Source organism: Columba livia, chromosome 3 (genome assembly GCF_036013475.1).
Source record: "Columba livia isolate bColLiv1 breed racing homer chromosome 3, bColLiv1.pat.W.v2, whole genome shotgun sequence".
In the NCBI taxonomy this organism is placed as follows: domain Eukaryota; kingdom Metazoa; phylum Chordata; class Aves; order Columbiformes; family Columbidae; genus Columba; species Columba livia.
In genome coordinates, this window is record NC_088604.1 from 37,932,538 (window position 1) to 37,954,113 (window position 21,576).

The 21,576-nt window shown below is 41.9% G+C and overlaps 1 protein-coding gene across 2 annotated transcripts; it reads right to left on the bottom strand.

Annotated features, from left to right (window-relative positions):
• Nucleotides 1-11,470: 11,470 nt before the first annotated feature.
• On the bottom strand, nt 11,471-20,832 carry CGA (glycoprotein hormones, alpha polypeptide). Of its 2 annotated transcripts, none has more exons than XM_021284002.2 (4): nt 20,653-20,832; nt 14,440-14,549; nt 13,329-13,513; nt 11,471-11,811 (listed from the first exon to the last, which is right to left on the bottom strand). In XM_021284002.2, exons 2-4 carry the CDS (start codon nt 14,537-14,539, stop codon nt 11,734-11,736), a joined length of 363 nt encoding a protein of 120 aa, XP_021139677.1. In that variant the 5' UTR covers nt 14,540-14,549; nt 20,653-20,832; the 3' UTR covers nt 11,471-11,733. The 2 variants fall into 2 exon arrangements, with proteins under 2 accessions (XP_021139677.1, XP_064912567.1); XM_065056495.1 differs by having other exon boundaries at nt 14,440-14,546; nt 20,653-20,811.
• Between the last annotated feature and the right edge of the window lie 744 nt (nt 20,833-21,576).

Below are 21,576 nucleotides of genomic sequence, written 5' to 3' on the forward strand. Positions count from 1 at the left end.
GTGTATTCCTGTCTCACATTTTAAAGAACTGTGAAACACCAGATGGCTTTTTCTGTTGCTGTGACCTGCCACATAAAAGGCATTTTTATGGTTTCTGATTTCACTACCAATAGGGCACAGAAATGATATGCTGTCAATGTAAAAATATTTTTACATGTGACCTTCCTGTGGCTGGAGGCAGATTTTCAGCAGGCTGGGAGATGCCCTGCCTTTCTACCACTGGATGGCATTCAAGGGCCATAAATACACCGGCAACTGCAGCAAAAAGAAAAATGCCTCTTAGAAAATTAAAACACAAAGAGTCTGAAGCCTTTGGATTCTTCATATTGCTTCTGTAATATATTCACGATTTTGAAGTTCCAAGGAAATAAATCCAGAAACATGAAAAACAGTTTCCGAGGAAAAATGAGCTTTCCTCCAAGACACAACTGAATATGCATGTAGGATGCTGGAGAGATCTGAAAGCAGTATTTCAATTAGGAGAATGCAACAGTCATATCTGGGCTTCTCAGTCTACATCAACATTAATACGGGTTGTCAGGAGACAAGGGGATGAGACTTTGGTTTTTCCTTCCAAATATGGACCCAACAGGGAGAGAAAAAGTGACATGTATTAACTTGACCTTGGGTCTACACAGAGATGATGCCCTGGTTGTGCAGCACTTGCACACACAAAAAGCTCTTTAAAGCATTTCTGCCTTTGTCTTCCTCCTTTAAAGCTCAGACCCATCATTAAAAGTCACCCAATCTCACAGCTGAGCCAGCTGTGAGCAGAAAGCTGGGCTGGAGATCCCCTGGGGTCCCTTCCTACCTGAACTGCCCTGTGCTTCCATGGCCTCATTAAGAATAAAGACAGATTGCCTTTTTTTTCTAGATAAGAGCACCCTGCAGCAGGAACAGTATTTGTGGGGGTGTAGTTGGAAGGGTCTAGGAGTGCAAGTAGGGTCAGGTTTGCAGAGAGATAATTGCTTTTACATGCCAGCTGATTTACCTGGGAAAGAGGGGTGAGCTCTGGAACGGATGAGCCTCTCTCGACGTCTGAAACAGCACAGCAAGCTTCAGGCTAGCTGCAGGCAAGCAGTATTTGCTGAGTTTCACCAATTAAAGGACTTTAAAGAAAAGGATGGTTTGCTCCTCTGTGGTACAAAGAAAGATTTGGAAGAGGAGAGGTGGCAGAGCCACAGCCTGCACGGTGTAAAGACAGAGTAGAACCAGAGAAAGACTCACCAGGAAAAGTCATGGTATTCTAGGGAAGCAGTGTTCCTGCCAAGTCTGTAATTTTTGCTACAAAGCCTAGCTATGAATTTTAGTTCCCTTCTTAATTTTTGTAAGTCTCCCTTGGGAAACAACTGTTCCTGCCACTTGCTGAGAGTGTGACCAGTGGTGGTGGCCTGGTCTCACTTGAACAAAGGCATTGGTGAGCTGGGTCTCTCAGGCTGTACTGCCTGGGGAACTCGTCACAGTGCTTCCAGCAATGTGCTCAGGACTCTTTGCTCTGCTGAAGTTTAGTTCCATTTGGGGAATGATGGCTTTAGGATATGTTTGCTTCTGAAGAGGATTTTTGCCGTGGCTTGTGGGGTTCCACTGCTTTTTGCCTGAGAGCAAAAGGAGGAGATCTGAGAATACTTAAGTTAAAAGGTGATCTTCTTCAGTCACTGTATAAAGCACTTTGCAATAAAGAGAAGCATACAGTAGATGTGGCTTCTTCATCTTCCTATTGTGTATGTGGTATTCAGGTAGTTCATTTTATATGTATATATATATGTATATATAGATATATGAAAGTTGTTATGGTTTTTTTAATGTGCCTAGAGATATATCCTTTGTTCAGGGACGATCCCCAGCAGTGCACAGGGTGCTCTCCTAACAAAAGGCTGGTGGTATCTTAAAACTCAGCTATACACAGCTTCTAGGTGTGTGTTTCCTGATGGTTTCCTGGAGATGATCATGTTGGTCTCTGGGTCTTTGACATATGATAACTTGTAATTGCCTCTCTGATATAGATTATGATGCCTAGAAAGATGACAGAGTTAAGACAGTCCTGCATGTACACCTTGTTCTCCCAGCCTCTGCACTATTCACATCAGGGCTTCAGGGCAGGGAGAGGCTCTCAGGGAGCAAACTTCTGGTCTTCTTTTATGCCATCTGCTCAGATGACTCCTTATCAGACACAGACCTTGTCGAAACCCTCTTCCCTGTAAGGCACACTTCATGTTACCTGAGGAGGTGGCAGTCGGTGCTGTGGTTTCCAGTCATAAACTACTGTCTATCTACCACGCATAACATTTTCTGCCCAGCCCATTGAAAACAAGGTTTTAAAATAACAAAAGCAGAAACAATTTTTTTTCCTGGAAGAAAACAGAAGCAATTTTACTTGACACTTTATGGTACAGTGTAATATAAAACCAAAGATACAGGACACATCAAGGGCAGAATTTGAACTATATGTATCAAAACAGTGACTGCAAACTGGGGTTTAGAAACTACAAAGCACAATTCAAATATATGACCATTTCTCAACAGAGATTACACATACAACAAATGCATTGTGTTTAAACATCCTCCTCATTTAAGATTCCCAGCATTGTGTTTGCACCTTATCCATTCTCTAGTCAAACACTCCAAAGGAAAAAAGCCTGCACTACATCTGTGGCCACATGGACATCCAGAATCCCATCAGCTAATAAAAAATGTTGTTCCACAGTCATCACCTTCTACCTGTAGAGCCCTAATATCCAGTTCAACAGCCAGGAACTACAACTGCTTCCTGAGCTGACCCACAACGCAATCACTGGACAGAACCACAGCATATCCACCAGTCTGAACCCTAACATCACCACCCTTTCTCTTCCCAAGCAATGCACAGAAATCTACTGCATCCATGGCACCAACAAAAAGCCAAGGGGCTGGTGCTGTCCAAGAATGGGGAAAACGCAGAGTGCAGAAAGGCTAGCTGTAAATAGCCTTACACTGTCCCCATGTTATTTGTTATTGCAAACACTCTGCTGGTTTTCAGTCTTCGCACTACTTGTCAACACATCCAGAGTAAGATCATGTTTTCTATTCTGCTTAGAACAAAAAAATATTCAGTAATACTAAGAAACTAGAAAGAATTATTTTTAGGAACCTGTCTCACTTAGGAACCCCTGTATCTTTGTCCCCAGCAATGGTTAATGCCTCATGCCTAAGAAGAGGTAAAAAAAAAATAAAGAAAAATAAAGAAAAATAAAGAAAAATAAAGAAAACCCATCACAAACAAGTATTTGATCTGACCAAAACACAATGAAGAAAAACATTGTTCCTAATGCCTACAGTGCCAACTTAATTCTTGAAGTGCTGGATTTGTTTCTGCTTGCCATTATCTTTGCATTCATAACTGCAAAGTTACTAATGGCCATACAATGACCCTTCTCTTTTAAATGTTAAATTAGAGTCATATCAGACTCTTACCTCCAGCCCTGTGCTTGGACGTCCTGTCAGCTGGAGCTCCTTCCCCTGGGCTCCCAGGCAACTGTGTGTCCTTAAGTTTTTTCAAGAATACATGGCTGAATGTTTTGTGCTTTAATTTATGTGGTGACTTTTCAGAATTGCTTTGTTGTTGTACCTTCCTCTGGGAGTATATTTGCATGAAAGGAACAATATGAATCGCTTAGTATAAAGATATAAAACAAGTGAAATGACAAACGCATGTAAAAACATAGCTATTCCAAATCAAGCTAACTCAAAAACTTGCAGGGGAAAAAATAATTCTCCCTTTATGCCCTCATCTGCCCTTATCATGCTTGGCAAATTAATGGGTGTACACTCATGTAAAGGAGTGAGAACAAGGAAGAACATCCTCTTGCACTGTCTGCTGAGGATGAAAGCTGATGCGCCTCTGCACTCACTGGAGTATCACTATGGAGAAAATGGGCAGAGAGTCATGAGTGAGCTTAGCTGTGACCATGTGGTGGAAGTTATTATGCTGATATAGGCTAGCAGTGACTTACTATAATAATTTCTGAAAGGAGGAGAAACAGGGACAGGAGCTGCGGTTGAAGTAGTGGTTTTATTTCTGGACCGATGCTTCTCTGGGCTCTCTCCATGCAGAGATGTAGGAAGTGGTGGTGCAGCCAGAAAGCTCAAACCTTGCTTTTCTGTGCTTGGTCCAAAAGAAAATATCCTTATGAAATTTTCAGGAAGGGAAAACTGGCTCATCTGACTCCAAACCTGAGTCTAAACTGAGAGGCACGGTAAAGGCAGCCTCAGCAGCCACTGGGTGGTGGTTCAGTCTCTATCAGCATGAGACAGCTTGAGTTGGATACTAGCATTTGGAGTGTTTTACAATTATAACACCACAGAAAATGGAGACATGCCAAAATAATGCTGAAAGAGTGTTTTTAAAGAAACTTGAGTGGCCACAGGACTGGAGGAAAGGTTTCTCTTACAAAGTCAAAGCTGGCTAAAGGATAGGAAACAAAGAGTAAGGCTTAATCAGGCTTTTTACTTTCAAGGAAAAATGCTGGAACGAGTTTTATTCAACATATTCATCAGTGAAGAAAATTCAAAGTGAAATTTCCACATTCACAGATTGTACTAAACTCTTTCAAACAACCAAATCCTATGCTGGTGGTGAAGGGCCCCAGAAAGACCACACAAAATGAAATGGGCAAACAGGTGTCAGATAAGCTTCAGAGAAGGTAAATGTAACATAACATATCTAGGGAAAAATAAGTCAAACCACACCTATGTGCTGCTGAATACAGAACTGGCAGCGAACATGTCAGAAAAAAAAGATCTTAGCAGTCATCATTGACAATTCTCTGGTCATCAATAAAAGCCAAAACAGTATCATGAAAAAGGGTACTGAGAACAAGGCAGAGGACATAATTTTGCTGCTACATGTAACTTTGGTGTAACCAGACTTGAGTACAGTTTATGGTCTGTTCTCTGCATCTCAGGAAGGATGCAGTAAAGTAGGCATGGAGAAAACCAACCAAAATGATCAAGCAGCTGCCTGACAAGGGAAAACCTAAAGATGCTGGGGTCTTTGTGATGGAGAAGGAAACACTAAGAAGAGGAAGAGTTGAGTATTAAAAAATAATGAAGGCAGTACCTGGGAAATTAGTTTAAAACAGATTAAGTAATTTTCATACTTCCCAAACTTTTGTGGCAGGAGGTTACAGAGGTAGATAATACCAATAGGTTCAAACCAGACTACATAAATTCATAGAAAATAAATGCATGGGTAGATACAAAGAGAAAAATGTCAACAAGTACCCTCTAATACCCCCCAGTACACAAATGTGGATACTGGGGCTGGCACAAGGAGAACTGACTGCAAGAAGTGGCCAAACTCATGTGCTGTCCTAAACAGCATCTAATATTGCCAGAGTCAGAAACAGAGGCCTTGGGCTAGAAGAATGCTTGCTTTGACCAGAAAGGCATTTCTTATGATTTTAGACCATCCAAACCATGCAGAGAGACACGTTTTTAAAGATAAATTATCAAATAAATGAAAAACTCATTCGCAAGAAATTACACTGAAATGAAATCCTTTCCCAAAGCAAATTTGCCATCTTTTTTGTTATCCTCAACCAAAACAATACTGTTTTCTCTCATACCTCAACACTCCGAATGTTTTGGCAGGACAGTAACTGTTAGATTTACTGCTTACTAGTGTGCATATAATGAGATGGCATCCTGCTCCAAACTGACTGCGGGCCAAGTACTGGGTTAACATATGCCAGAGACATGGGAAACAGTGGAGCTAAAGGGCAACCCCTTAAAAGGGGAAATCCTCCAGACATGAACAAAGTGATTAACTGTTAGTTTTATTCCACCACCGAATGTGTTTAAATGGTTCCTGATGTCATCCTCAGATCTCTCTTTTTTCACAGCAATCCTCTTTGACACAGCCAAACAGCCTTCCCTCCACTGCAAGAGGCTCCTCTTATATATGAATGTATTTAGATGACTTCTGTGTTAGTAAGGGGCTTTCAACCTGCTGTAAAAGGGAGACATATAGCCTGCACTTAGCCAACAAAAGTCCTTGGATAACCTTCTCTTTCCCCCTCACCACTATTTAAAATAATGGTTTAGGCAGGGTGACAGGGAGAGAGAAGGAAGGCTACTGCTCACTTGCAGCTTCTCATGCTTGCTAAGAGTAAAGACCCTCAAGATCATCGAGTCCAACCATAACCTAGCTGGCACTAAATCATGTCCCTAAGAACCTCACCTATACATCTTTTAAACACCTCCAGGGATGGTGACTCAAACACTTCCCTAGGCAGCCTGTTCCAGTGCTTCATAATGATTTCTATGAAGAAATTTTTCCTAATATTCAATCTGCACCTCCCCTGGTGCAACTTGAGGCCATTTCCTCTCGTCCTACCACTTGTTACTTGGGAGAAGGACCAACACCCTCCATGCTACAACCTCCTTTAAGTTCATTAAAACCCCTACAGCTTGAGAGCTTTATCTTTCTGCCAAGAAGACACCCTTTCTGCATTCACCAGCCGTGGACTAGAAATCACAATACCTCTGAATCATCAGAAGGATTTTTAGCCTGGCATCTTGCAGCAGCTGTCTGACAGCTACTCCTCAGCAACTGTTTAACCCTTTGGTTGGTTTTGAGCATTTTCAGGTGACGGATAATGATCTCAACCCTTGGAAGGTCCTACCAGTTTTGTGAAAATCAACACCTGCTAATGGCAAAATATAAAAAGTGGGGTCTGACTGAAAATAAGTCAGTAGCAGCCCTAAGCAAACACGCCAGACGGACAAACAGTGGTATGGCCCTGGCTGACGGCTCTGCAGCAGCTCAGGAAAGCACCCGGTGGGGCTGCCCAGGATGGAGGGAGAGGGGTTTGCTGAGGACACGGCAAAACGGGGCTTCGGTGAGGCAGGGCACAGATCATCAGGAAATTATTAGTCCCTCTGCTCACAGAATTAATTTGTTATTAGGACTGTGGTGATGTAGGTTTATATAGGTCACTGTGACAGTAAAAACGTATCACTTTTATTTTCCACTTGCTTGATGTTCAGCATTTTTAATCTGCAGTATCAGTCTGACTGATTTATTACTACTTATAAAACACACTGACAAGGACTTCATTTTAACTCTGTGCACAAATACACTTCCTAAAATACAGAAGATGCACGTTGGCTATCTCTGTAAACAACAGATCAGACTCTCTTCTGATTTCATGACATTGTCTCTCCATGCCCTCTCAAATATATAACTGATCCAGCCTCTATCTCAGCCATTTTCTAATGTAATAAAACTATATGGCACTTTTGGGGTTTTTTTGCCGTTTTCCATTCCTACTGGAAATCTAGTACTTAATCCTACAGATATAAATCTATATTGTCTTCCAGCTGATATATGCCCATTCATAGCCTATTTTTTCTCTATTATGGTCACTTATATTAGCTTCCTAAGGATATGTAGCACTATTTTTCCTGGTCCTGAGTGTATCGGCTCACTGAACTACAACCACCATTCTTCTGACCATGGCCTGGTTTTTTATACTCACTTTAAAACATGAACCATTAAATTCTGACCTATTCTAACAGCTACAGTGTAAAAAAAAAAAAAAAAAAAAAAAAAAAAAAGTATTATTTGTATAACATATGTTAAGGATGTAAAGGCAGGCTGCTGAACCCCACAAACTCCAGGATGCAGGGATCCCTCCTTGCTGACCACTGCAGTCAAATGGACACGGAGTCTCCTACTCTGGAGACATTGGAAACCAGCCTGGACGCCTTCCTGTGTAACCTCATCTAGGTGTTCCTGCTCTGGCGGGGGGACTGGACTAGAGGATCTTTTGAGGTCCCTTCCAATCCTGAACATTCTGTGATTCTGTGATTCTGTGTGCAGGTTTGGGCAGCAGTGAAGCTGAGCATCTGTCCCAGACAGGCACACACACACACACCACACACACACACACACAAACACAGAAGGCACCAAGGCAGCCAGGCACACAGACTGCCCGACAGATCACTGCCTTTAGCTGCATTTGCATGAAAACCAACAACCCTCAATTAAATGTAAGTAATCCCAGGCCTGTTCCTCCTCTCTGACTGATTAGGGTTGAAGTCCTCTATGAAAACATATGTACCTTCATTTTCTAGTTCCACAAGCACAGTCATATTCACAGAACCTCAAATATCAGCCCAGCCTGTAAACCCCTCTAACACCTGGGCTCCCTTACCCAGTAAGCAGGTCTCCTCCTACTTGCCAGCCAGTCCAGTTTGAAGTTTGCTAGTAAGCAGAGGTGTGCACTACACATTTGTCTCACAAACACCCCCACAATCATAGATCACTTGAATATTAATCCAGCTTCTCAGTCCACCCATGCCCAGACCCTGAGTCCCCTCACCCATCACAGGCTCTGACCTCGAGTCCTTCCAGATGCAGGCTTCCTCCTGCTCTCCAGCCAGTCCAGCTTGAAGGTTGTTAGGAAATGACACATACACAAGCACAGGGGATTAAATTAACTGGGGAAAAAATAAACACACTTAGATATTTACAGGTGTTGCTATTTAGACTTCTTCCATCTAAACATACATCCTGGTCCCTCCAGTTGCTGATGCCTAGACCTACAAGCTCTATGGCCCACAGTCCATCCAGCTGGAATCAACCACACTGGTCTGGCACATTGGTCTCTCTAGTTGCTGGCATCAAGACCCAGGGGTCCCTTCTCCAGTTGTTAGCACTTAGGCCTTGCAGCTCTCACACGTAGGGTAGAAAGTGCGATTACACAGAAGAAAGGAAAAAGGAAAAAAGAAAGAAAGAAGAAGTTAAGTAAAAGATTTAATAAGAAGATAGGACAGCCTGCAGTGATCAGGCAGAGGGCTCAGTCAGACAAGCACATTGACTGGCAGCTTGCAAAAACGATCGGCCCCTTTAATACCCCCCTCCTCTGTTTTCCCACGTTCACTCCTCCCCAGTCCACCCTGATTCCCCCAACCACCTTTCTCCACCTTTGGCCCTTCCTCTAAACATCCCACAATAAATGCTGCACAGTCCCACAAGCCCTTTCCGAGATCCCATCAGGAGTTTTGGCCAGACCCCCCGAGTCTCTCTAGGCCAGCCCAGGGCACCGAGGGCAGCGGGGATGCCCCTGCCCAGCGCCGGGAGAGCCCGGGCTGCTCCTCCACCGCCCCAGGGCCACCGCTAATGGCCCATCAGTCGGTGCCTGAAGAGGTCTGGTCTTTGTCATTGTCTCCCTTATCTCCTGCTGTTAGGTTTGTGTATCTGCCTGTTTATTTTACCACTTTCCTTGCTATGTGGCGTGTCTCCTAAACTGAAGAGTTTGAGCCAGATGCCTTAATGAGGCGGATGCTCCTGCATTCCACATACTCTCACAAGATACCTTCTGCGAGCTCTTGGTGCCTGAAGTCGCCTTAGGCAGGAGAGGGATCCATGAGTTGAGAAGTTCATGATTAAATGGCTTTGTACAAACAAGAGGGAACAGCTGCCGGAAAATAGACCAGGCATGCTTGAATGACACAGCATCCCAATGCTACAGCATCCCAAGTCTTCTTTAAAGCATGGGTTTTGCTCTCATCAGTTATTGGTTTTCAATATTTTTATGGTTTTGCTATGCAAAATAAAGAAGTTGATTCAGAAGATGCAAACATGTCACCAACCTGCTATTGTGGGCAGCACAGGCACAGACAGACAAGCAAGTATTCGCTGCTGCCAAAGGAGCTCACTTGAGTAAGAGGTCAACCAGGAAGTCTGGTGAGATGAAAAGGCACCTCTCCCCTGCAAGTGAACTTCGGAGAATGTCTTTCCGTGCCCTCTCTTCTTTCAGTCCTGTCAAAGTTATGGGACAGTGCAATACCATTCTCAAAGGTAATCTGCTTTTAGCTTCAGATCTTTCCTTTCTCCTTGTCCTGAAACCCCAGGCAGAATCTGTCTCCCCTGCAAAAGTACATGCATTAATCGCATTTAATAAAATTGTACAACAACTTGGAATTGTGAGCCAGCTTCCGTGGCTGCTCGGTGTGTATTGCCACAATGTCTGGAGTGATGAAATTAGACTTACTGTGAAAACCTGTGCTGCTGATGTTATTTAACTTATTCTAAAGATCACCCCACTGGACTACCTCCCCTTCACCAAAAGTAATGACAAAGCAAATGCGACAGAGAGAAAACATTATGGAAAAGCTTTCCCGAAGACTGCAATATTCCAGCATGCTAATAGTGAAGTGACAGTGAAGTGATAGTGAAGATCAGTCTCCTTGGAAGATTCTGAAATAACCACTGGAGTTTTTTTTCAAGAGCAAGTCAGGCAAAACATCTCCCAGGAATGGCATGGTGCAGCTGGTTCTGCACTCTAGGACATGGGACTGGACCTGACCAGTGGTTCCGAAGGGGGAGAGACTGAATCAGGGGGTTAATGTATGGAGGTCAGGTTAGTAAGATTTACTGGATGTATGTTGAATGATGCTTCTCTAAGAATCTCATCTCCCCTATCCACAAGAAGTCTTTTCATCTCCACAAAGCCTCATGATTTTATGCCTTAAAAGACAGCACTGGATTTGCACTCCAAGAGACAGAGGGTGGATGAATGGTGGATTTAAAAAACCATCATTAGATCATGGTCTTGGGCTGCTCAAGGGCCCCATCAAAGCTTAGCCCTGGCAGCCTGTCTAAACTACTTCAGTCATTTGGCACTGCAGCAATCAGCCATGGCCATGCCCAGGGACAGACATTCAAACCCCTGCAGACAGCAACTATACCAAGGATGACGTTCTCACCCCAGATATTAGAGCGAAGACCAGGGGAATTTATTCACTTAAGTTTCCACGAGTGGGCTCCAGACCTGCAAGCAGTTCCACCAAGGACTCCGATCCACCCCACTACACCTGAACAAGTGCTATCTCTAAAATCCCACTTTTTGATATCAAGGTCATGTATTTTGAATACATACTCTGTGGTCCACTTCTCATCTAACATATTCCCTACCTTTCCCATTTGTATATCTGGGTCTAGCACATTGCATTTGGGAATTACTAAAGCTCTGCACCATGCTGCTCAGGCAGCTAATACTGTTGTAACACTCCTCTATTCCACAACTGTTAACACTAAACGGTACTATTCTTGTACTATAATGTATGATTCTACATCCATTTATCTATCTATATGGGAAGATATTCAGTTTGAAGAAAAATAAAAGATGGCACAGAAGGACAGAGCACAGTGCATAGATGATACACTTAAACTTTCTGCCACAAGGTAAAGAAAAAAATAGAAGAGAAACAGGAGAAACAAAATGTTGAGTCTTCAAACCATCTAATCACTAAATTAATATGGGGAAATTATTGCTTCTTTTTCTGTCCACTTTCCCATTTCTTCCTTCCTCCTTCCCTCCCTCTCCCACTGAAAAAAAAAAATAGAAATTAACTGCAGCAGAATCTTTTGTTTGTTTGTTTGTTTTAAGCTATTAAATCATCATTTTTCCTCAAGAAACACTAATGATTTAACTGACAGTTTATTTTAAAAATAGATCAAGCCTTTGGTTGTCAAGCAAGTGCTGTATTTTGTCCCTAATGGAAATAACTAAGCTTACTTAAATGCATGAAGAAGCAGAGAGGAAATAAACCAGCCATCCATCTTATTCAAAGGTCTACCCAGTGTCTTGACCAGAAAACATAAGATTTTACACAATGGTGCTATAAAAGCTGAAAAACAAATATTCCATTCACCGTTGTCCTTGATCATTAACAACAGTACAGGCTTTAGGATTTATGATAGTAGCAGGTACTGCAGTGACAATCTGTATGGTTCTCTATCTTCACATTGTCCTTAAGGGTAATCTTAAAAAAAGAAAAGACAGATGTAACAAATAATTAGGCTTAGCTAGACAGTAAAAACAGCATTCTCAAGCAAAAGACATCTGAAGCATTTTCTTAAGCACAAGGTACACAGGCTCTTTGGAATACATGTACTACAATTATCTCTGAAAGCCATCCTGTGAAGCTGTATCATCAGTGGCTTTCAGAGACATGAAGAGAAGGTTTTCAATAGTGACATAGTTTGGTGTCCTTGATTTGGCACACCTTAAAGTGTCTGATTTGCAAAAAGTGTCAAGTAACCAATCTATGAAAAATCAGGAAGTGTCCTTAGAAATTTTCATGTGGGGATTATAAAAACAGAGCCCACAAAATCATGATGAGCCATTTTTATCTTTAATCTCAACTAAATTCTAGTCACTGCCTCAGGGCAAGTATAATGTCACTGGGCTGGAAAAAGATCTATGCTCTACTTGGATGAAGAGCTAGGATCTAGCAAGGTTCAGCTGTAGGTGTCTATAGGTAAGCCAGGTATCTGGGCTTTCATCACAGACAGTGGAGACTCAGTGCTCTGTTCAGCTGCGCACACAGAGCTGTCAACTGCCATTTGAGATGTCAACTGCCATTTGAGATGTCAAAGGGAATTTGAGATGTCAAAGGGAAACCCACTAAGCCTCCAGCTGCCACTCTAGAAGGTCTTTTATGGGTCCTGTGTCTGCCATCCATACACAGATGTCTTGAGTATCCCAGGGTACTCATTTCAGCTGCCACCAAATCTGTGAGTGGCTTCACTGAACTGAGCCTCAAGTCAACACACTCAATGGTTCAGATCACTAAAGGATAGACACCTCAGCTTGTTTCAATTAGTTTACAATTTCTTACATCAAATTTAAGGTTTCTTCACCTGGAGCTGAATCACTGTCAAAGTAATTAGCTTTAGCAGACTTTGTCTTTAAAAGAACCTTCCAGATCAGAGTGTTAAACGCTCCAAGTAGTTGTACACATCTACAGTTCTCTCTTGGTTATACTGTTAAAAGTAAACACATCCTCAATTAATCTAACGGGTAGAGATGGATTTGGTCCTTCATTCTTATTTATGTAATTGACAGAATTTACCAGATATCCTCACAGACAACTCCTGCCTATGCAGGAATGATGCAAGAAAAATGACTAATTAAAATAAAATACATATTGCATAATATTTAAGGGGATGGTACACATCCAAAAGAGTAAAAAAAAAAGGGCACAAGTCCATTATCAGAACTTTGGGTGTCATAAGTCAAAGTTGTTTCACTGAAGTCAGTGACATTACACCAATTTCTACATGCCAACTGAATATCAGACTCAGTAATGGCTGACATTTGAATTTCCTCTTTGGAAAAAAAGAAATAACCCAGTAGCAAAGGATATAATTGCCAAGCATGCTTCTCTCAAATAGCTCTTCAATGTCCTCCAGCAAAAACATATTCTTTTCTATTCACCGTTTCAACTAAACATTGCATCCTAAAACAAGCTTAAATGTGTGTCATTCACAGCCTCACCTTGGTAAAAGCCTTTGCTACGCAGCATGTTGCTTCTGATGTAATGTTCTTTGGGACAAGCATGGTCTTCTTGGACCTCATTGGAGTGGGATAGGCCCGGGAGAAACAGCACCCAGTGCACTGGTAAATGGGCGCTCCTGGCTTGGAAAAGAATCTGTTCTCCCCTAGCTTGCACTCGGGACAACCTGCCATAAAAATATAAGGAAGAGACTTTTACTTGGTGTCCAGCTGTATTTTCATTTTCAAAAAGAAAGTGTGGGTGCTAAGAGGAAGCACCAGCCACATTCTGCTGCTCGTCACCTGCTGAACAGAAAAGCTCAGGCACCAAAGCTCCTCTCTTTAGGATCTTTCAACTCTGCAACAAGAACTGGCTGTAAAACTAGAATGTGGCTTTCTGAGTGAGGCATAAGTATTATTGCATCATTTCTGTTTCTCTAACTTAATTTTGTTGACAGTTGTGGAGGTTATTTTGTATGTCTGCTATAGTAGCTGTCCCTAGAAAACTCCCTACTAGTTATTGTTGGTTGAATAGCACCAGTAGGATTTGTAGTGCTTCTTAGACATTGCCTGTTTTCAGGCAAGACTCTGTTATCAAGAGTTTTAAAAATGCCCAGTGATCCTGAGATTTTTGTAGCTCACATTTTTCTATATACAGTTTGAGGCTGAATAATAAAAAACCCACAACCTTCAAAACACATCTAAAATCTTCCCAATATGCCATATTCTGTGATCTACAGAGGAAAAATATCCTGCATATTCTGAGCAGAAGCAATGGTTCTGTTTTTCCTGAGGTCACGTTGTCATTTAGTTCTCAGGAGTACAAGAAACCAAAATGCTTCTATTTGATAATGTTTCAAGGATTAAGATCACACATATCAACATGATGACACAGTCATCTGGGAGACACCTGACCTGCAGAAATCAAGTCTAGAGAAGAAACAGGCAGTATACTCATAGCAAAATTATCTTCATTTATTACACCTTCATATCTCAGTGTCAATAAATGCAACTGAACTATAAGATTTATGACAACATTTATAAAACTTGTGAAAGTTTAATTAATACTCTTTACTGACAATTGACGTATTCCTGAACGCTGAAAGCAGCTTACCCTGCATGAGAAACTCTCCATCTGGGAAAGCATGAAGGAGATGCAGAAATACAGACAAAATGGTCAAAGTGACAGCCGCATACTTCCCGTAGTAATCCATGATCTGTCGTCTGAAAATACAAACACACACATTTTTAAAGGACTGCTTTGCATTGGGTACAGTACCAGTATCTAGGCTACACACTGATACAGCATTCACTGCAAGCAACAGAGACAATTTAGAACTGGAATGGCAAACTGAAATTGCAGTGTATTGATGTGCGTTTTATAGGCTCAGAAAATTGATTTCATCACAATTACAAAAATATGCCTTTTATTTTGGCCCTAACATTTTTTTTCTGAATATTAACATAAGCTACACCACATAAACTTCAAATGTTCTAACTGTCTAATATTTGTGGTAGACTGGATAAAGCCAGTGAATGCTTATGGAGAAGATGAAAGAATCTGCAGAATCTGGGACATGGAAAGACTAATTTCAGGGAAAATAATTTCACATCAGGACACAATTTCCTGAACCAAGAGTCAGATTATTTGTCCACACACTGAAACAACCTCAAGTTGTGCCAGGGCAGGTTTACTTTGGATATTAGGAAAAAATTATTCACTGAAAGGGTTGTCAGGCATTGGAACAGGCTGTCTGGGGAAGTGGTGGAGTCACCATCCCTGAAGGTATTTAAAAGACATGTAAATGTGGTGCTTAGGGATGTGGTTTAGTGGTGGACTTGGCAGTATTAAGTTTATGGTTGAACTTGATGGTCTTTTCCAGACTAAATGGTTCTATGATTCTTTGACTTCTATAGTGCCAATGTCCCCGTAAACAGATTTTCACAGTCCTCTCCCTCAGTGGGAGAAATCTCCTCCAACCTACGTAATTAGAGGCACCACACACTGTGCTCCAGAGTGCCGGTGGTGCTGAGAGCGCTCAGGAGAGCTTGAAACAGCCCCATGGCCACCTCCATCACACAGGGTCAAGGGAGTCCCAGGGAGTTCAGAATCACTGCAACCCTTCAGCACCAAGATTTCCTCTAGGCTTTGTTTTACAGATGCAGCAACTTGGCTTTTGGGTTCTGAGTAAGAGAAGGTTGGTTTAGTAGAAACAAACCCTGGTCACCTTGAACTTTTAAAAATCTTTTCCACAGACTATTTTTGTGCAAGAAGGCTGTATGTGGCATTGCACATCTGTCCTTCTACAGCTAGCATGAGACAAAGTGGCTGTAAACAGCGTATCACATGTTCTCTGGGTAATTCAACAGAAATGCAGTTTGTGGTTATATTTGATCCAGATCAAATCTATACCACAGGATAACGCATATCTCTGATACGAATAATTGGGGGAACCATAACATTAAATATGCACAATGTATGTCATGACTGTATCAACATCATCCCAAATTCTCTGCTTTATTTTTTTAGAATTAATTTATTTTATTTCATGATTATTCACAATAAGATTTTGGTGTAGCAACACACAGAACCTCAGTTCTCTTCACATCCAAACAGCAGAAGTAAGGGCTACATCCAGATCGGCAGAATGCTTTTTGGTAATTACCACAAAACCTTCAAAACTATTCTGAAACATTTTGTACCAGCCTGGTCAGAGACAAAACACTGGTCATAAACTGGGCATTTCTTTTGAGCCATAGAACTCCTGTGTGCCTGTGGCATGGTCTGAGAGGACCTCCCTGACTGGAAAGTCAGACAGGACCTGAGTTAGGCTAAAGATGCCAAATAGCTTTTCAGATCTTCCTGTTATAAATGTCTGGTCAACTAATACTGTTTTTAAAAGTCTTGGATTCATCTGAGCTATGAGCACAAGAAACAAAATACCAAACCTCACTTCTGTTCTTGTCAGTATTAAAATGTGGTATTTTAGGCATGAAGTTTGTAACCTTCCTTCTCAAGCACTAAGTCTCTGTATCAAACTGACAATTTCATTGTACTCAGTCAAAGACCATCACTCACTCAGAAAACAGAATTTTTCCTCTAAAAATTATTTTATTCCAAAGCACAGACCTGAGCCCTTCCTTTAGAAATGAACAGGAATTACTTATATCCCAGGCTGAAGTAACTGGGTGCATGTAGAAAAGTGACATATAAAGGATGCTGAAGTATTCAAGTCCCAAACTGGGGCAGCCTGTGCAGATGACAGAGACAGCAGCACTCCCTCGCCCAACACGGCTGCCCAGGGACTGCCTTGCCTTGAAGGATTGAGTTTCAGGGTCTTTTTATTGCTGAGCGACAGAGCACATTTCAACAAGGGGTCTTTCCCTGCCTTTGCAGATAATCCCATGAGATATTCCAGGCTGAGCACTGCTCACCTTCACACAGAAGAGAGAGGGTTTGGCTGTGGCTGTGCAGCAGCACCTGGCTCACTGATCCCAGTTGTTCCCAACTGGCTTCAGCCAAGCACCCCAGGCAGCATCCCCCCAGGGAGCATCCCGAGCCCACAGCAGCTCCTGATCACCAAAATACTGAACATCACTTCTGCTCTTGTCAGTATTAAAATAAGAAGCCTTATCTCACCATGCAGATCTGTCCCCTTCTGCAGTCACCCCCCAGGCCGTACTTGGAGCTTACCCGTAACTTGTTTGGGCTCTGCACGAACTGCAGTACTGACGGCATCTCCAGACACTTGCAGATGGATCTTTTGAACAGTTTCTTCTGTGGCTGTATAGACCACCCGATCCCTTGACTTTGAAAGACTGAAACTGTCACATAAGAGCATGATGTGCTAATGACTGATATGGAGGATAAGGTCCCAACCTGACAACACTTACATATACAATTTAGATACTGAAAGCCACTGTGCTTAGCAAGGAAAAAAAATAGGCTTTAAATCTTTAACTACTTAAGAGGTTCTCTTCTTCCAAATACACGGTTCAATGCTGCTGCTCCATGATAAATACTCTCCAGAGACAGATCAAATTGTTGTGGCCCCAAATATTTCTACAAATGAGTGGGCAATGAGAAGGACAATAATGCCAGCAACACAGAAATTGATTTTGAGATTTGGTGTAGAGGTTATTTAAGCATGGTATACTGATCAGAGAAGGCACTGCCAACCCTAACCAGGAAAGATGATAGAAAATCAAGTACAATTAAATTAAGATAGCTTTCACATAATGGAAATGTATTTCTTTGCAGATTTTGCACCTACCCATCAGAATCCCTGCAAGGGCTACCACAATGATGCAAATCTTCAAACAATGACAACTGACATCTGCAAGAAGAGTCAAACCTGAGGTGGTCCAAGGACTGAAGCCACTTATCTGGCGTCATTATCTGAGAGTGAACCTGGAGTACTGGGATGTGTGCAAAGAGAGTATTTATTAGCAGAGGGATGATCCATCACAGCACAAATTCCCAGAGATATATGGGGATGTGAGGTTGTTACACACAGGTCAGCAGGTCTTTTGCTCATTGATTACACAGATGTACAACACAGTCATCAAGGTAGCTGTTCAGACAGCAGTGAAACACGGGCCCTACGAGGTAGCTTTGGAACCAGGAAACAAAATCAAAGAGAGCTCCATCCTTGCAGCAGTCAGAAAAATATCGTGTCCAGGCAGATGAGGCTGAGCCCAAAGGCAGGATGATAAGAACATGGTCCTTGCCTGATTAGGGTTAGCAAAGTGGAAAGAAACAAAGTTTATGAATAATACAGATAAGCAATGCTCTCCGATGCAACAAATCATAGAATAACAGAATCACAGAATGGTTGGGGTTGGAAGGGACCTCTGGAGATCACCTAGTCCAACTCACCTGCTAAAGCAGGTTCACCCAGAGCAGGTCACACAGGAATGTGTCTGGGTGAGTTTTGAATGTCTCCAGAGAAGGAGACTCCATAACCTCTCTGGGCAGCCTGTTCAGTGCTCTGTCACCCTCAAAGTAAAGAAGTGTCTCCTCATGTTTAGATGTCTCCTCCCATGTTTCAGTCTGTGCCCATTGCCTCTCATCCTGAAGGCACAAAAGTGGAAACAAGCCTCTTTATAATTAAGACAGCAAGAACTAGAGATGAGAGACTGATCTGAAGCCCAGCTAAACTAAATGACTAAGAGGCCAATGAGGTTGCAGTTAATGGGTGACAAAGGTTGAATGGTGCCTGGTACAAGGAACTTTGGCTTCTCCCTTCCATCCGCCCAGCCAGTCAGCCCATGCTGGCAGAAAACAGAGGATAAAGGAGTTAAAAGCAGCCGATAATGTGGAAGCACCAGAAAGCAGCATTTGGAAGAGGTATCAAAAAAAAGAGTTTAATCTTGTATGTATGTATCCATGCAGGCTGAATGCAACCTGTGGTTACTCATCTCTGCTTGGGCTTTTACCAAAAACCCATCCACATACAAGAAATAGTCTTCTGATGTTAGTCAACATGTAGCAGAGGAAATGGAGGATGTCGTTAACATGGTAGACCCACTGGAGCATTGAACATGGCTTTCAGATTTCTGAGCTGCCAGCTCTCTGTCCCCTGTTCCCTTGACAAGAGTAACCTGTGTTCACAGGAGAAAGGTGGTCTTTGACACTGTTTAGATCCACAGCCTCCTATAGTCCTGCCAAAAGTTTCAGGAACTAAACTGAGCTCAGCCACATCTACGGAGTCATGCTGAATAAACTGGTTGAATCCCTCCCTTCAGCAAATAAGGAGTTTCTTTAAGGTTAGTTACTGTATATGCCTTTTTCATTCCCACAGAGGTTGTGACTGCTGGCAGACTTGCCCGCACTGGGACACAAACCCGCAGTTTAATGTCCACCCCTGCTCCATCCCAGGGGACATTCCCCAGAGTGTGAGGAGCTGGTGGGAGGGCCTCACGCACCAGCAGGAGAAGACAGACAGCCTTTCCCAAATTACTTGTTTCCACATCATCCCGAGACTTTCGATAGCCTGGATGCTCCAGCAGCTCCAGTTAGATGCCAGCCACAGGAATAACATCACAACCCTTGATTGATTGCTCCATCATTTCATGCTCTTTGATGCAGGTACAGTGGCAGTCCGTATCCTATTTTTTTAAGGACGTATAGTACTATGATCTGGTACATTATAAGGGTTTAAGGCAATCCCAGAGGGAAGTTGTTTAAATTACATTAACCAAAAGAGGAATTGAAATTGTAGTTTTGCACTTCCTCTATTGAGTTAGACTGCGAGGCTTATACCAAAACCACCAAAGATACTTGTCAATAAACCCCAGATGTGATCTTCCCTACTCTTCCAAAGCAACAGCCATTTTGCCTGATGGTTTTACTTGTTTTCTTGACTGTGCCCATGCTGCTAACCCAATTAGTGTCTACGCTACTCCTTTCATTTCACCGTAACCACAAAGGAAGATTTTACTTTGCTCTATTATCTGTCTTAAGCTATTGGAACATTATATAACACGTGAATTTCAGCAGCTCTTTAGAAAGATGGTAATTTTAAGTCCCCCCCAGCAGTTAAAAGTTACACCTCACTATTTACAATATCTTGCCTTTTTCTGTAAATCAGTTAACATATTATCAGTTACCATCATAAAGACAGGCGATCATCTGTACCGTTCGTACTGATTGTACGACATAACCTAATGTTTTCAGCATAAACTTGGGACATCCCTCTATACTCTTCCATAGGATGACAGTGATGCTGTCCTACCCAACAGCAGCTAAACACTTTGAACACTGTGCTCGTTTTTTTCTGGGTTGTTTGGCCATCAGGTATGACTGTGTCATAGTAACAACAAACCCCAAGTGCCAGCTCTTCACTCACAGCCCGGTGTCATGCACTCAGCAACCTGTTAGCAAACAGCTGAAGACATAGAAATCTTGACTCACGCTTTTTTAAATTTTCCTTAACGTATTTAATTTTAACTGGCAATTGAAAGACTCTAAAAACATGTGTTGGTATGACAGACTGTGTAACATTTGACATTTGGCAGCAATACCATTGACCGGGAGAAAAACACAAGGTTATTGATGAAGCATTAATAGACTTAATCAGAAATCACAAAATATCACCATTTAGCTGCATTGCAATTCTAGAACCTTGTTTTCTCCTACTTACAAATCTAGTTTAACCTCAAGCACTGATGTTTTAGTCCCAATGCAATATTTTAAGTTAATTTTCAAAGTAAAAACTTCAACACAAAGGAAGAAGAAGAAAACTTTTGGAAAGAAGAGAAAGAGAATGTCAAAAAATATGTAATTGTTCCCCTTTAACAGTGACAAAAATTAAAAATTTATTACCTCCCTTGTTCAACAAGAATAAATCAGAGAGCTGAGAAACTGCAGGATGGCGCTGAAAGGTGAGCTGTCCTTGACGCTTGGATGTACGTTCCTGAAACTGATGTATGAAAAAGTTGCATCTTTCTTTTATACCAGTAAAGCTAGATCATATTCCTCGCCCACATCTAAGCTGTAGGATCAACTGTACATTTTATCTAATGACTGAACATTACATAATTACCAGCCCACCATGCTGATCTTATCTTTGACTTGACTTTCATAAAGATTAGGGGTTTTTTTTCTTTTATAATGAATGAAAGGTCAGCTTGCGAGGAAACTCAATGCCGTACAAGTTTCCTGGGGAACTCAAATACCAAGCATCTATTAATTTGCTGCAGTTTCACTGAACAGAATCTCATTTTAAAAAAGGAAGAGTTAATAAGATTTCCTAATGCTTCTTATTAAACTGGAGAATAATTTAAAAACAAAAAAACAAACGATAAAAAAAAACAAACAAAAAACAAACAAACAACAACAACAAAAACACATGAAACACTTCTACAGCAATGGCACTGTTTTAGCAAAGAATAACAAAATAAAGAGCAGCAGAGATCTATGCTAACAGTTACAGGAATAATCTCAATTTGAATTTAATGCCCAGAGAATGAATGCATGGATAAATATAGAAGGATTACCCTTTTAAAGATATGATTTCTGGCAAGATCTCATCTTGTTTTCAGAGTAAATCTAATGCAACGGAGGCACTTCTGAAAACTGTACCAGGTGCAGATTTTTAAGGCTTAGGGACTTGCAAATCCTCACATCCAAGTGACAGAGGCTGTGTCAACACTGGCTAAATAAGACAGATCCCGCTCTGCCTTCTGGAACAGAGGCCAAGCGGCACAGCAGGACTTGCACCCGTTCATCTCTTCACTTCCCCTTCCC

Excerpts from the sequence above, each read along its gene's own strand:
- CGA (XM_021284002.2), bottom strand. The coding sequence starts at position 14,539 with ATGGATTACTACGGGAAGTATGCGGCTGTCACTTTGACCATTTTGTCT. Across the intron at positions 13,514-14,439 it reads TGGAGAGTTTCTCATGCAGG|GTTGTCCCGAGTGCAAGCTA; the intron begins GTAAGCTGCTTT and ends TTTTTATGGCAG. Across the intron at positions 11,812-13,328 it reads TAGCAAAGGCTTTTACCAAG|ATTACCCTTAAGGACAATGT; the intron begins GTGAGGCTGTGA and ends TCTTTTTTTAAG.